Genomic DNA, 15,387 nt, shown 5'->3' with positions numbered 1-15,387 from the left:
TGCAAGTACTGTCCCTTGTGCTAATTTTTTATATATTGTACCTAAACTTAGACTTTAAAAATTGTAATATTTGTATATATCTGATCTTTAACTCCTACTAAAATAGAGTGTTTATTCTCTGCTGACTCTTATTTAATCCAGAGAGGCTGCAAATTTTCTTTAAGCTTTTGGTGTCTTCATCATTGCTCAGCACTTGGAAGGAAAAAGTTAAATGCTAACAAACTAATAAAAAGGAAAGATCAAAAACAAGTTGTTGGGGTTGGGCCTTTGTCAGGAACGGCCTCCTACAGCTGGGTCTTGTACAGACTTCAAGAAAATGAATTCCATGCTAGAAGCAAGACAGAGAGGGGTGGGGGGAAATGAGGAGGTTTCTGAGTGCACAGTTGTTCTTGGGTCTGTGAGTGCAATTCACGAAGAGAGAGGCTGGAACAGGCTGCACAGCTGGAATAGGATAGGTCAGAGCAAAGGGAGAAAAAAAGTGGGGAGCTGAAAGTTATTGGTGAGAGCGAAAGACTAAAGACTGTTTATAGACAAATGTTGAGTCGTGCATTTGTATCCACTGAGGAGTGATGTCACCTGGACGCTGAACGCCACAATAACAAGAGTGCAGGACAGACAGACTGAAGCACAGGTGATCCGAGATCCTGAAATCAAGCGAAGCTGAAGAAATGGGGATGATGCAGAAAGTTCTCCTCTGCCAATTGATTATTTTACACAGTAAGAAGTTCTTCCATTACCTTGATTCTAATGATCTTGAACAAAGCAATGCAAAGAACAATAGTTCTCATGATAGATCTACATGGGTTCTGGTACCCTGGAAAATACCCAAACCATGGATAGTTTTCAGGTAGCCCTAGACATAAATGCCCAGATAGCTAAATAATTTTAGAACTATTTACCTGAAGCTCAGGGCATTAGAGTTCTATCATGGCTATTTAATACACCAGAAGTAAAATGTTAAAGTATTCATGTTAAATCATGGCGTCTGCTACCCAGGTAAATACCTAAACCATAAAGATAATTTCCACCGAAGCTGTGTATTCAAAATACTTATAGCTCAGTGCATTGAAATTTCCTCTTGGCTATTTACTAAGCTGGGTTTTAAAATACAAAGAATAATAGTATTAGTTATTGATCTGCATAGGTTCTGGTACCCAGGTAAATATCCAAAAACCATAAAGATAATTTCCACTGCTTACTTGTTGCTCAGGACATTAGAGTTAGTTGGAGTACTAAGCTGGGTTTGAAAATACAAAGTGCAATGCTAATAATTATATATCTGCATTGGGTCTGGTACCCAGGTAAATACTCAGATTCTAAAAATACTTTCCTTTGAAGCTGTGTAACCCAACTACCTACTTTAGGGCAATAAAGTTCAGTCATGGCTATTTACTAAGCTGGGTTCGAAAAAACATGTGGATCTGGTACCAAGGTAAATACCGAAACCATTAAAAAAAATTAATGGAGCAATGTTTCCCAATGACTTTTTTGTAGTGCAAAGCACCAGAGCACCTTATTAAGCTACAATTCTTCTAGGACCGGCACTGACTGTTGGCACCTTTTCAGTTAAACTGGTCTAATTTTGGTACATTGTTGAGGGAGGGGGAGCGGTGGATCAAACAGGTTAAAGAAACTTGTATTTTTATGCCCTCTGATACACAGGTGCTGGCTCTCTGTTCCCTCCAGCTCCTAGTATTCATATAAACATGTATAGTTGGCATAGTCGAATTTGCTTGGTTATGGAGTACTGTAGGGACACTCTAACCCCGAGAGCAATCAGACTGTGCCTGCACAAATGGCCAAACTCTCAGTTCTATGGACAGCTAAAGTCCATTTTCTGCCATGCGTTGTATTGTAACGCAGGCTAAGCAAAGCAGTGGAGGAAAGTTAGTAGAAGATCCAGGTACAGGAGGGGTCAGTGCGCAAGCAATAGGTTTACATTAGGGAGGGTTAGTGTGAGGGTTATAGGTAGAGGTAAAGGGACAGGAAGGGTTAGTGTTAGGATTACAGAGGGGTTAGTATTAGGGCACAGGCAAATTTAGTGTTAGGGTTACACAAATAGTTACTGTTAGGGTTATAATGATGCTTACTGTTAGTATTACAGGGAGGATAAGTGTTGAGGTTATAGCCAAGGTTAGGTTTAAAGAGAGGACTACACTTAGAGTTAAAGGTTAGTATGTGGATAAGTGTTAGCTTATAAGTTAAAGTAAGGGTTAGTATTGCAGTTATGGGTAGTGTTAGAGTTGGGGTTGGGGATACCGAGAAGGTAAATGAAAGGGTTAGGGATACAGCAAGATTAGGTTACTGGTAAAGTTAGTTTGCGGGTTAGTGTTACAAAGAGGGCTACTCTTTGGGTTACAGGGAGAGTTAATATGGGGGTTGAGGTTACAGATAGGAGTAAAATTTAAGTTGGGGATACAGGAAATGTGAATGTGAAGGCTAGGATTACAGGCAAGGTTAGGGTTACATGGAGGATTAATGTTGAGGTTACAGGGAAGTCTAGTGTGAAGGTGTGCTATAGCATAAGGCATTGCTCTTGTGCTGGGGGCTCTATGCTGGCAACTACTAGTGCCTAGTTTCTAGTAATGATAGCTGTTGAGTCAAGAGTATGGAAATCATCTTGGTAAGGTTTTTTTTTTAAGATTTTTTTTTTTTAATCCCTTACTTTGTACAGATTCTTGAGGCATCTCATGTCACCATATATGCCCACTATGGAATCTTAAACTTGCATTGCTGCTATGATATAACCATAACCATGTGTCAATAGAATGCTCTCCTAAAGACCCCCATCTTGCATAAAAAAAACAATTATATTCTTTAGATACTGCTGTGTCTACTCTGTCCTCCTATAGTTTCATAGTTATATGATGCTGCTGTATTTTGATTATTTAAATACTGTATGTATAGAAGTTGTGCATTTTAAAACCAGATGTTGATTACGCTGGACAACCTCAGATTTGCAGTCAATTCTGATTTGAATCTAGAATTGCAACTTATAAATTCTGCAAGCTGAAATGCTTGGTTTCACAGGAGGGAACTTAAGCTATTTTTATAACTATCATCATTGGCTGTGCGATATTTGTTGCTGTGGTTGCTGTTGAAAGCCATGTAATTTCTGATCCAGCGCATATCATTTTTCTCCTGTTTCTATAATGTGCTTGTATAGGCATCAGCTTTTGGCAGTTAAAGTCGTCTTTCTAAATGTTGGTACATTAGAATATTCCATATGAATGCCAGATTAAAATGTCAGCTATTATTTTATGTAAAAATCATATTTTCAACAAAATGCAAAAGTGATAGTTGTTTGGTAAAGGGCCACTAAAGATACATTAAAAGCCATTTATATACGGTAGGTTTCAAATAACATCAATGGGTAGACATGCACATGGTTAAAGTGCAAGTAAACCCCAATTTTTTTCATTGTGTTTGGCATCATGTCTCACTTTATACAGTTTTATTAAGCCAATCATTTTTTTGTGAATTCCTTGTAATATTTCTTGCCTGGAGAACTTGCCAACAAAAATCACTTTCTATTGCGTGCTTACCATGCCTTGTAATTAAACATAACTTTGGCAGCCAATACAATGATTTTAACCTAAAATTCCGCAATGTTTCAATGTGTTTCAGGGGCTTGAGTATGACCTCCTAATCAGGACTAATTGTATTTATTCTGTCAACTTTCTATCTTCGCTTCCTCAAGTTTATCGAATGGGCAGCCCAATAACCTACTGAAGAAGGCCACAATAGGTTGACAGCCGTCTTAAATTCCCAGATAATGCACTTTATGAACTTCCCAACCTTCTCCATACTCAGATCACAGAGGAAAAAAAGTCCAAAAAAACAAGGACCTGTCCACTAAAAGATAGACTATATGAGCAAAGGTTTGACAAAAGTTTGACACGATTATCACACCTATACAAGCTTGTTAAAAGTCCCATTCCAAAACCATTTTTATTAATATAAAGATATTATCTCCCCCACTTTGAGTCCATAAGAACATCCACTGTTCTGGGAAAGCTTTCATAATATTTTTGTGTACTAGTAGGAATTTGTTCACATTCAGTCTTAAGAGCATTTGTGGGTCAGGTACTGAGTGTTGGATGAGAAGACTTGACTTGCACTCTGTGTTCATTCCAAAGGTGTTTATTATGACTGAGGTCAGGGCTCTGTGCAGGCCCCTAAAGTTCCTCAAATTAAACTTATGAAACCATATCTTTATTGACCTGGCTTTGTGCACCTGGACTCCATAATTTGGAGGAGTGTCCACATGCATTTAGCCTTTTTGTATATTTCAGCTTTGCATAGATCAGGTAGTTTGACTCACTCGTCAGTTTATTATCTCCTGGGACTTTATAATTGAGAACTTAAATTCCCAGGTCTGCAGATCTACAACTGCTCCACCAAGTGTTGGATTCTTCACGCCAGTGAGGAGTTGACGGAGATGGGGAGGGGGGAGTATAGGTAGATCTACCCTAAGCAAAAAAAGTGGAAAGAGTCTCTGCAAACCTAACACATTTTGTTTGTCGAATTACATAAGTTCCTAAATGTCTGTTATCTTCACAAAGTACGACTAATAAGCTCTGTGTCAGCAGTCCTATGCATGAGCCAGCTCTTCCTCCCAAACTTTCAGAATGTAAATTTCCATCTGCTACTCCGGAGGTGACATTACACAGGGCTGCTTTCCCCAGCCATTTCCTTATTCACAAGTCTACATGGGAACATTTAGGAGAAACACGGAATTCAAGATTTAGGATTAATGCCATGATTTTAGCAACCTATCTCCATACTAAGTGCTAAGTGCTGACATATGGGAAAGTGCACACTGCACAAAATACTTGGATACTAGAAGTAAGGAGAATGCACGTAATTACGTATGTTTTATAAAGTTCTGAACACAAACCAAAATCTCTATCCCTCTGAGCCTGGAGTGCTCTAAACTATCCATATACTGTTAAAGGAGTGTATACCAGTATATTAAGCCCACCCTTGGTTTACACAACTATGTTAAAAGGAAATGAGTGGTAGTTTTAAACTTATTTTCTTTTATTTTTTTTTATTTTTTTATATTGTGTTTAGGACTTAAAAATAAAATTGACCAATAAAAAAGTTTTTTTGCTTTTTTTAGTCAGTTAACTAAGAGTTGTATAACAGAATAAATGGCAGTGAAAAAGCTCACAGTACTGTCAAATTAGTGTCCTACACAGGCAAGCTTCATATTCTACAGCATTTACAGTGGGTATAGAAAAGAATCACCCCTTTAATATAATATTTTTTTTTGCTTTTCAGCCTGAAATGAAGACAGACACTGCTTTTGTTTTATCCAGTTGTATTTATTAGTTCAACTTATAACATCCAAGTGAAATATATAACACCAACATGTCAGAAAAAAAAAATCAAAAACAGATTTCAGTATTTTGTTGGACCACATTTTGCTTTAATTACAGCCTTTAGTCTGTTGGCATATGTCTTTAATAACTTTGCACATCTAGACACTTTAGGCAATTTTTTCCCACTCTTCTTTGTGAAACTGCTCAAGTTTGGTTAGATTTGATGGTGACCATTTGTGGAGATTTTCAATGGGACTTAAAGGGTAACTACACGTTCGTTGGGAAAAAAAAAATAGTGATTGAGGAACAAATAAAGAAAAAATAATATAGCCCTACAATTGCGATACAAGTCATATTGTAATTGAATGTTATTAAAAATTACCTTTCCTTTTCAATCTGCAGCTTTGTAATTTTCTGAAAATATAATGCAATATGGCTACCTGGAGGTGTTCTGTACACAGAATGTTTACTGACCACACCCCAGAAACATAATGTCTTTCTTGTGTGATTGACTCACTGATTTTCCCCGAAGTCTGCACTAAGATGCAATTCAGATTTTAGGCATCCCATGCAACAAAAACGTAATTTTTGGTGAAATACTCCTAATAGGAAATCACATCTAAAGGGATCCAGGCCCAGCAGCTTTCCTCATTATAGCCCTTCAGCTGCTACAGCTGATTGATAATTATGAAACCACACCCATTAGACTCACTCAGCACAGGCGGCACAGAGGAACAAACAGTGGTTTCTTCAGAATAACAAAAGATGGGAATCTGCAACAAAGTTTGTTAAAATCCTTGCAATGTACATAGATCACCCAGAGGGTAATGTTTTTTTTCTCAACGAAAGTGGAGTTACACTTTAAGTCTGGGCTCTGACTAAGCCATGCAAGGACATTCACTTTTTTCTCTTTCAACCACTCATTTTTGTTGTGTGCTTTGGTTCATTGTAAGCCTTCTTTCCATTGCCAACTTTCTGGCAGAGGGCAGAAGATTTTTCCTCAAGAATTTGATGGGATTTTGCCCCATCCATTTTTTTCTATCCTGAGAAGTGCTCCAGTCCCCGCTGCAGAGAAACTCCCCCATAACAGGATATTCCCACCTCCATGTTTTACTGTAGGAATGGTGTTATTTGGATGGTGAGCTGTATTGAATTTCCGCCAGACATATCATTTGGTGTTGAGGCCAAATAATTCAATTTTAGTTTCGTCTGACCATAACACCTTTTTCTAGGTGGCCTCTGAATCTTCAAGGTCCGTTTAATGTGGTCAAGTGAGACTAAAATTGAATTATTTGGCCTCAACACCAAATGATATGTCTGGCGGAAATCCAATATAGCTCACCATACAAATAACACCATTCCTACAGTAAAGCATGGAGGTGGTAATATACTGTCATGGGGGTGTTTCTCTGCAGCAAGGACTAGACTAATTGCGAGGATAGAAGAAAAATGGATGGGGCAAAATACCATCAAATTCTTGAGGAAAATCTGCTGCCCTCTGCCAGAAAGTTGTCAATGGAAAGAAGGCTTACAATGAACCAAAGCATACAGCAAAAAATGACCACATAGTGGTTGAAGGACAAAAAGGTGAATGTCCTTGCATGGCCTAGTCAGAGTCCAGACTTAAACCTCATTGAAAATCTGTGAAATGCCTTGAAGACTGCAGTCCATAAATGGTCACCATCAAATGTAACCAAACTTGAGCAGTTCTGCAAAGAAATTGGGCAAATGTTGCAAAGTCTGGATGTGCATAATCTCAACAGACTAAAGGCTGTAATTAAAGCAAAATGTAGTCCAACACAATACTAAAGGGGGTGATCCTTTTTCCAACTCAGTGATTCTGTTTTTGTTTTTTTTTTACTTTTCTGACATGTTAGTGTTATATCTTTCACTTGGATGTTATAAATTGCACTAGTAAATAATACTATTCCTACAGTAAAGCATGGACATGGTAATATCCTGTTGTGGGGGTGTTTTTCTGCAGCAGGGACTGGAGCACTTGTCAAGATAGAAGAAAAATGGATGCGGCAAAATACCCTCAAATTCTTGAGGAAAATCTGATGCCCTCTGCCAGAAAGTTGTCGATGGGAAGAAGGTTTACCTTCTGACATGACAGTGACCCAAGGCACACAGCATAAATGACCACACAGTGGATAAAGGAGAAAAGGTGACTGTCCTTGCGTGGCCTAGTCAGAGCCCAGACTTAAACCTCATTGAAAATCTGTAGAATGACTCGAAGACTGAAGTCTATAAATGGTCGCCATCAAATTGAACTGAACTTGAGTAGTTCTGCAAATAAGAGTGGGCAAGTATTGTAAAGTCTAGATGTGCAAAGTTAGTAGAGACATAGCCCAACAGGCTAAAGGCTGTAAATAAAGCAAAGGTGGTTCAACAAAATACTGACATAAGGGGGTGATCCTTTTTCCAATGCAGTGATTCTGTTTATGAATCTTAACATTCTTGTTTCTGACATGCTGGTGTTATATCTTTCACTTGGATGTTATAATTTGCACTAGTAAATACAGCTGTATAAAACAAAAACTGTGATTGTCTTCATTTCAGGCTGCAAAGCAACAAAATGTGATTATTTAAAAAGGGGGGTGATTCTTTTTTTATACCCACTATATAAAAGGAAAGGTAGTCAAGTCCAGGGTGCAAGATCCTACTGCTCCTAAAAAAATTAGGATATCCAAAGAACTACAATACAATAAATAACAAAAAGATATATAGATTTCATGGTAACAGGCTTGCCCCCCTACTGGTTCCTACCTGCACCTTGTGCCCCTCCGGAGGTACTGCTATATCTTCTGGAGCCGGTCCTGCCTGAGGAATTGACAGCTCCATATGGCCAACCTCAGCCCCACTACTGGCCACAACTTGCAAGTTGCATCTGGCCTCTCTCTCTGGCCTGATGTGCACTGGTATAAGGTGGGAAATTCTGAATTGACACTGTGTTGTTATTCTTTATAAATGTTACCTTATTTTATTGCGTGAAATCTGTCCACTCTTGTTTTTTGCTATTGTTTTAGATATGAAATTGTAATTGTGTATAGTAATCTTTTGTATTCCATTTTTTTCAGGCAGCAGGTGGAGCTTTAGGATACTTATCATGTTTTCTATTTTCACTTTACCTCCTGTTTGCAAAGGTTTTCTTGTATACTGAGTGCAGTATGTCTCTGTAGGTAGTAAAAGGCTCAGAGTGGCCATCTGGCAATTTTGACATTTGCCACCAAGTTTGGCGGTCTTACAATTATAGCAATACGTAATTTTCCTTGCCCAACCCTATTTTCTCCTCTGATTGCAGGAGTACCATAATGGCATTGTAAATATAATAAACATTATTAAAACTTTAAAATTGTAGTCTGCAGGTTCTTTGTAGATTTTCTTATGCCAGATGGGCCAGGGTAGGCTGTTGCGGGAGAGCGGGTGCGTGCAGTAGTCCTAGCCGGATGGCACCTTATAAGCCAAATGGGCCAGGGAAGGCCTTTGTAGACTTTCTTAATGGTATTTCCTAGAGGTCTTCAATGTGGACACCATAGCAGTACTTCTGTTCTGACAGTTAAATAGATGTGTAGAGTAGCAGCAATGGTTGCTTGCTACCATTGTTGAAGTGAAGTGGAATGTTCTGTTCCATGCAAGCATTCAGTCCTGTGCACCACCGAAGGTCTGGGGGAGGAGATGTGATCAACATGCTGTACGAACTATAACACGGTTTAGAGGGGGTGTATTTTACACATAGTCATCAAAAGACATTTGGAGAGTAGGTTTTGCTGCATCTGGAAATGTGCACATAATAGAAATACACACTTGCCAACTGTTCTTGATTTGCAAAGGCATGCTCAGCCTTTGATAACTTGTCTCTGGAAATGTTTTTTTCCCTAAGTCTGTCCTTAGCATTTGGTATTGAGCAACCTTTATTTTGTTCTATGTAACTTAAATTTTTTTAGACCCCTTTCACACTGGGGTGGGGGCGGTGTCAGTGGTAAAACGGCGCTATTTTTAGAGCTGCTTTAGCAGCGGTATTCAGCCTCTAGCGGGGCGGTTTTACCCCCTGCTAGCAGCCGAGAAAGGGTTAAAACCACCGCAAAGCACTGCTGCAGCGGCGCTTTGCCAGAGGTATAGCCGCGCTGCCCCATTCATTTCAATGGGCAGGAGTGGTGAAGGAGTGGCGCTCCAAAGATGCTACTATCAGGACTTTTTTTACCGTACTGCCAGCGCACCGCTCCAGTGTGGAGGCCTTCGGCTCTCACACTGGAGTGTGAGGAGTGGCTCTTTCAGGGCGCTTTGCAGGCGCTATTTTTAGCACTGTAGCGCCTGCAAAGTGCCCCAATGTTAAGGGGTCTTAGGGGTCTTAGGCTGTTTTTATATTTATGAAGAAAAAACTTAAAAAAATGATTTAGATATCAGTATTAATGGGGTCAGTATACAACTAAAAATGGTATGGCATGTACCGTATATTCAGCAGTATTTTAAATAGTGGCGTCTGCGCAAAAGTGGGGTAGGCAGATTGTGCGTCACCACCAGTGAGAAATATAAAGTACAATAGGGAGAATTAAATCTTTTTGTAACAGGCAGTGTCAGAGGCAGGAGATATAAATAAACTTGTTTTTTTATTGAATTGGCTTGCATTTGCCTTAAATTCATATTTTAAGTTAGGGCAGAATATACATTTTTCAACAAAGCTTTAAGTATTAAAAACTAAAAAGAAGGATTTATTTTGTAGAAGCTAGTGAAAAAAAATCGAGTTCAGCATTGCATCAGTGCTAGCACAGGCCTGTTTATGCTGATATAACACTTTTATTTGTTAGCTTGGTGTCCCTGTGCTTACATATATGTTAGACTTGTGATGTTCTAATGCCTGCAGCCACAGTGATAGCATATGTAATCCTTGTATTTTAGCCAAATCAGCACAATTGCTACTGTCGCTCATTATAGACTTTTTCTAGGGTAGATGCAACATGTTGATGATGCCGCTTATTAGCAAGAATATATTAGGTCAGCACATAGATGTGGGGGGAATTTCCCCTTCATATTTCTTAAAGCGATACTAAAGGCAAAATCAAAAAGAACATATATGATGCAATTGGTCATTAACAGTTTTTTAACCGATTGATCCTGCTGTTATTTTTAAACTTCTGGTGTTGCACAAGAAAACATTTTGTGCTTGTCCCATTGGATAATTTCACATAAACTGTCGTGAGTGGCTCTCGAGGTTTGTGCACTAACATGTTTACAGACCTTAAAGGGGTTGTAAAGGTTTTTTCTTTTTTTAAATAACAAACATGTCATACTTACCTCCTCTGTGCAAGGGTTTTGCGCAGAGTGGCCCCGATTCTCCTCTTCTGGGGTCCCCCAGCGGCGATCCTAGTTCCTCCCCGCATCGAGAGCCCCCTCCGAGACCCGCATTCTAAGTGGACACTCGTGCAGGCGTGCTCCCAAATCCTGCTGCTGTGTCCATTGACAGACAGCACGTCTCGGCCCTGTCCCCCGAATCAGTTGTCACTGGATTTCATTGACAGCATCGGGAGCCAATTGCTGCTATCATTCTATCCAATAAGGACCTGAGACAGTGGCTGGAGCTGCTGGGCTTGTTCTCATCGCTGGAACAATTGGGGTCAGGTAAGTAAAAGGGGGGCTCTGGGGGGTTGCTGCACTACAGAAGGTTTTTCACGCTAATGCATAGAATGCATTAGGGTGAAAAACCTCAAAGGTTTACAAGCTGTTTAAGACAGGAAGTGTGTTACTGGCCAGATCACCAGGTAATAAAAAGAGAGAACCCAGAAAATAAATGCAGTCACCACATCTAAGGATTAGTAAGCGGCAATATATTACATTTTTGTTTTTGGGTTTAGATACACTTTAAAGCAATGTGACATAATACACCCAGGAATTAGTGATTGGATATTTCATATTTCTTTCTGCCTCATGCACACAGGAATACATTTTTGGCTACCTTTCTGTCATGCCATTTGTGTTCATTCAGAGTTAAAAGCGAAATTCAAGACATTAGTACTTACCTTAGTTCTGACATCTTTTCTCTTTGGCAGTTTTGATTGGCCAGTGCAGGATGACATGATTTCCATACATGCACAGGCAGTGTACCAGAATGTACCTGAGCTGCACATGCAATTGTTACCTGTAGTGAACCTATCTTTGAAAGGAAGGCTTGTCACATACTTGTGTCCTCCTCTGGGTTCATGTAGGCTATATAAGCTCTTTAGCAGAGGAAATCTGCATTGGTTTTACAACCCACACCTTCTTCTACCTTGTGATTAACTGATTTCTCTTTAAGGCTTTATTTACATGGGTAGAGTCATATTTCTGCATAAAAACAGGTTCTTGCTGGCCAAGCTAACAGAAAAACCTGCTTAAAATATACACCTTTGGATGTGTACATTTCTTTAAAAGAGGAGCTCCAGTCTGTAAAAAAAATTAATAGTCAGCTCAGCAGCTACAAATACTGTAGCTGCTGCCTTGTAATATAAAGACACTTACCTGTCCAGGGATCCCGCGATGTTGGCACCCAAAGCCAAAACGTCCATCAGCTTCGGGTGCAGGCGCCGGCAACAGCATCATAAGTAAGGGAAACTGGCACTGAAGCCTTCAGGCTTCACAACTGGTTTCCTACTGCACATGTGCAAGTCACACTGTGGTTTCTGAATGGTCCTGCTGTCTCCTGGGACCTGTGTGTGGAAAGAGGGGGGAAGAGGAGGGGCCAAAAATGTCATAGATCACCGATCGGCGATCTTACCCGTAAGTAGGAGCGGGTACCTATCAAAAGCCAAATGTGGCAGCAGAGGGGGGGGAGCGTGTGAACAAGCAGAGAGTGTTTGGCTCCGGCCACATCTTTGACCTACTTTTTTTGTTGCGGCACATTTCCTTTGTAAACACAGCCGTGTGTATGGTCCCGTTGGTTCCCTTTTGTCCTGCATTTAGATGTGTATAAAACTACAGTATATGCTGTATGCATCTAAATGTGTTGTTTTAGAAGCCCATGTGAATGAGCCTTTAAAGTGGTTGTAAACCCTTACAAACCACTTTGACCTACAGGTAAGCCTTACCCAGAAATATCCAAGAAATATCTCCTAAACCTATACGGTTTAGGAGATATTTACAAAAAGACAGCCACTGCAGTCTACGGCGCATGCGCTGCAGACAGCGGCGCGCAGGCACACTGGGCAGGCCGAAGATTGCGGCGATATACAGCTTGTGTCGGCTCCCGTGCGCATGCGCGGGAGTGACGTCATCGCGCCGGAGAAGCGAGACTCGGAAGTCACTCCGGGATACATGGCAGCGGTGAACATGAAGACGGAGGACCGCTTCGGGGGCTTCGTTCTCAGGTAAGTTATTCATAATGAGCTAGTATGCTATGCATACTAGCTCATTATGCCTTTGCCTTGCAGGTTGCAATTTTTTTTAACTGCCTTTAACTGCCTTTTTTTTAACTGTCTTTAAGAGGCAATTCTTGCAGCCTACCATTTGTCAATGATAGAGCTTGCTGTTTTTGTGGGTTGGCTTTCTTCTCCAGCCTCCCAAAACTAAACTAGCCTGTTTTTGGACTAAAATTTTACCTACTCACCTGGCCTTAGTCTTAGACCTGGTTCACACAGTCGCGGGTCTGTGGGCCGTGTTTGCATGGACACAGTGGCCCATTCATTTGAACAGGCTGTTGTGCTTGCATTTCATGCAGGAAAAAGGTTCCTTCTCCATTTTAAAAATGCAGCGGCCAGGAAATTTCAAGGTGCTTTTGCACCATACAATTTCTCTGCAGTTCCTGCACCCGCAAACAAGCTGCGTTTTTGGATACGTGGGGGTGCCATTAAGAATAAATGGCAGCCCCGTGCATTTAAAAAAAAAATCTGTTTATTGAGTTTTGAAAGATTTAACAACAAAAAACAAAGACAAAACCAAAACTAAAAAGAAAAAACAGTACACATTGGTCATGACAATAGTGGGCTTTGGTACCTACAGAGACATGAGATGAGGCAAACAATTACTTGTAATATAGCAGTGAGCTTGAGACCTCACAATGGTCTCAACTTGTGGCATTCATGGGTAAGATGGTGCCATGGGGCTAGAACATCTAACACCACACAAAGAGTAGCCCCATGCATTTTTAAACAGTGACGCATTTTGGCTATGAGTGGTTATGGACGTAGGAACAGGTGTGATTCCTGCAGCCACCTGCGACAGTGTGAGCCAAGCCTAAAACCTCAACTTTGACTCCCGTCCAATGGTTCTGATTTGAGACCGTGGCTGTCCTGACTTTTGGGTTCCCACTCTTGGCTTGCCCTTTTAGCTTGCTCTTTACATCTTTACATTTTCTCTGAGTGAGAACTGAGAAATTTGGAGGGGGTTGAGACCAGTGTTAATTTTAACATCAAATTTCAATTAAGTCTTATGCCGCGTACACATGATCGGATTTTCTGATAACAAATGTTCGATGGGAGCTTGTTGTCAGAAATTCCAACCGCGTGTAGGCTCCATCGGACATTTTTTGTCGGAATTTCCGACAACAAAAATTTGAGCGCTGATTCTCAAATTTTCCGACAACAAAATCTGTTGTCGGAAATTCCAAGCGTGTGTACACAATTCTGACGCACAAAATTCCACGCATGCTCTGAATCAAGTACGAGACGGAAGTGCTCGGTCTGGTAAAACTAGCGTTCATAATGGAGATAGAATTTTTTACAATCTTTTAATGCAGCGCATTCTCTTCTTTTTAATAATGCTAGACTAATGAAATTGCTTTGCTGCTGATATTCATACAGAGTTCTCACCATCTGATTTCTTTATTATTTCTTGCGATCTCATGAATAATATTTTTTATTTTTTTTCGTCAGATCTCGATAATAATGTTTTGAATTTCTTTTTATAGTGATCTTTTTTTTATGAAGATCTCCTTTTTTTATATACATAAGTAAGTATTTGTGAATAAAAAATAGCCATTTATTATGGGTCATAACCAAATAAAGAGGAAGGCAATGCTGGATAAACTGGTGAAATTGGCGAAGCCTTTGTACCCCAGGGCACACATCAACTATTTTACAGCCAAAATTGGTAGCATGAGGAGTCCATATAATAGTGGGCACAATCAGATCCAGGACTCCCAGAGATCAGGAACAGCAGCAGATGACATATATGTCCCCAGGCTCTGGTCTTACAACAGCCTGCGTCTTTTGTCAGACCAGCCTGAACCCAGGCCATTACTCTCTTGCTTTCCTTACACACTTGCTTCCAGGCTGTGGCTCTGGTGTTGGAGTTGTGGTAGGAGGTGGAGGAGGACGATGGTCAAACTCACAAACCTGGCTTTGGCTTGTGAGTTCGCCCCTCAACCCCTTATTTAGGGCTTGTAAGATAACTTCCTCACAGAAGAGGTTGGCTCTCCTCCATTTCCTGCATTTTGCAGGCTGCCATGCAGGCATAGTCCTCTTGAATATTGGGGGGGGGGGGGGGTTCTGAGGGCCGCAGTTGCCTTCCAAAATAGCCCAAGTGCTGCCTCCTCCAGGTTACTCCTCTTCCTGGGCCTTTTTTTTGAAGGCGGAGGGGAGGAACCTGGGAAATCGGGCAGGCTACTGACCAACTCCTGGCTGCCACTTTCCAGGGCCTCCTCCTGGCTGAGACTTTCCTGTGTATGAAAAAGGGATATAGTTTTAGTTTTTGGTTCATAAATCACACACAGTTTTCAGCTCGTGACTGTTGCAAATTGAATGTTAACAAATAGAAAATACTATCATTCTGACCCCAGCATTTTTCATTCTTCTCAATCATTTGTGGTCACTACTGCCTATTGATATGTAAAACACTTTGTTAAATCAGAAATCAATAATAACATCTAGTTAACATTATACATTTTTTGCCAAGATATATATTGAGCAATGCTATACCTGGTTCAAGCTGGGCTCCTCCACATCTTCCTGGCTGAAAGGCCCAGGTTGGACATCGGAAGCCTCAGCTGGGGTGGAAGGAAGCATTGAAGGAAGACTGGAGAGTGCTGGCCTGGGTTCCCTCTGGTCTGCCAGAAAATGCAGTCTGTCATAGTATCACAGCCTGGGGACAT

General features: G+C 40.5%; 1 protein-coding gene across 1 annotated transcript in view; it reads left to right on the top strand.

Annotated features, from left to right (window-relative positions):
• The first annotated feature begins 321 nt into the window (after positions 1 to 321).
• Positions 322 to 15,387, top strand: part of MXRA8 (matrix remodeling associated 8) — a 90,090-nt gene continuing 75,024 nt past the window's right edge. Inside the window, exon 1 of the mRNA XM_077457619.1 lies at positions 322 to 717. Coding sequence (XP_077313745.1) covers positions 669 to 717 — 49 coding nt within the window. The 5' untranslated portion in view covers positions 322 to 668. The remainder of the gene's footprint in view (positions 718 to 15,387) is intronic.

Source organism: Lithobates pipiens, unplaced genomic scaffold, assembly GCF_037356315.1.
Source record: "Lithobates pipiens isolate NorthernLeopardFrog02 unplaced genomic scaffold, aLitPip1_a1.2 Scaffold_27, whole genome shotgun sequence".
NCBI classification, from domain to species: domain Eukaryota; kingdom Metazoa; phylum Chordata; class Amphibia; order Anura; family Ranidae; genus Lithobates; species Lithobates pipiens.
The sequence above is the reverse complement of the archived record's forward strand: the minus strand, read 5'-3'. Positions and strand labels throughout refer to the sequence as shown.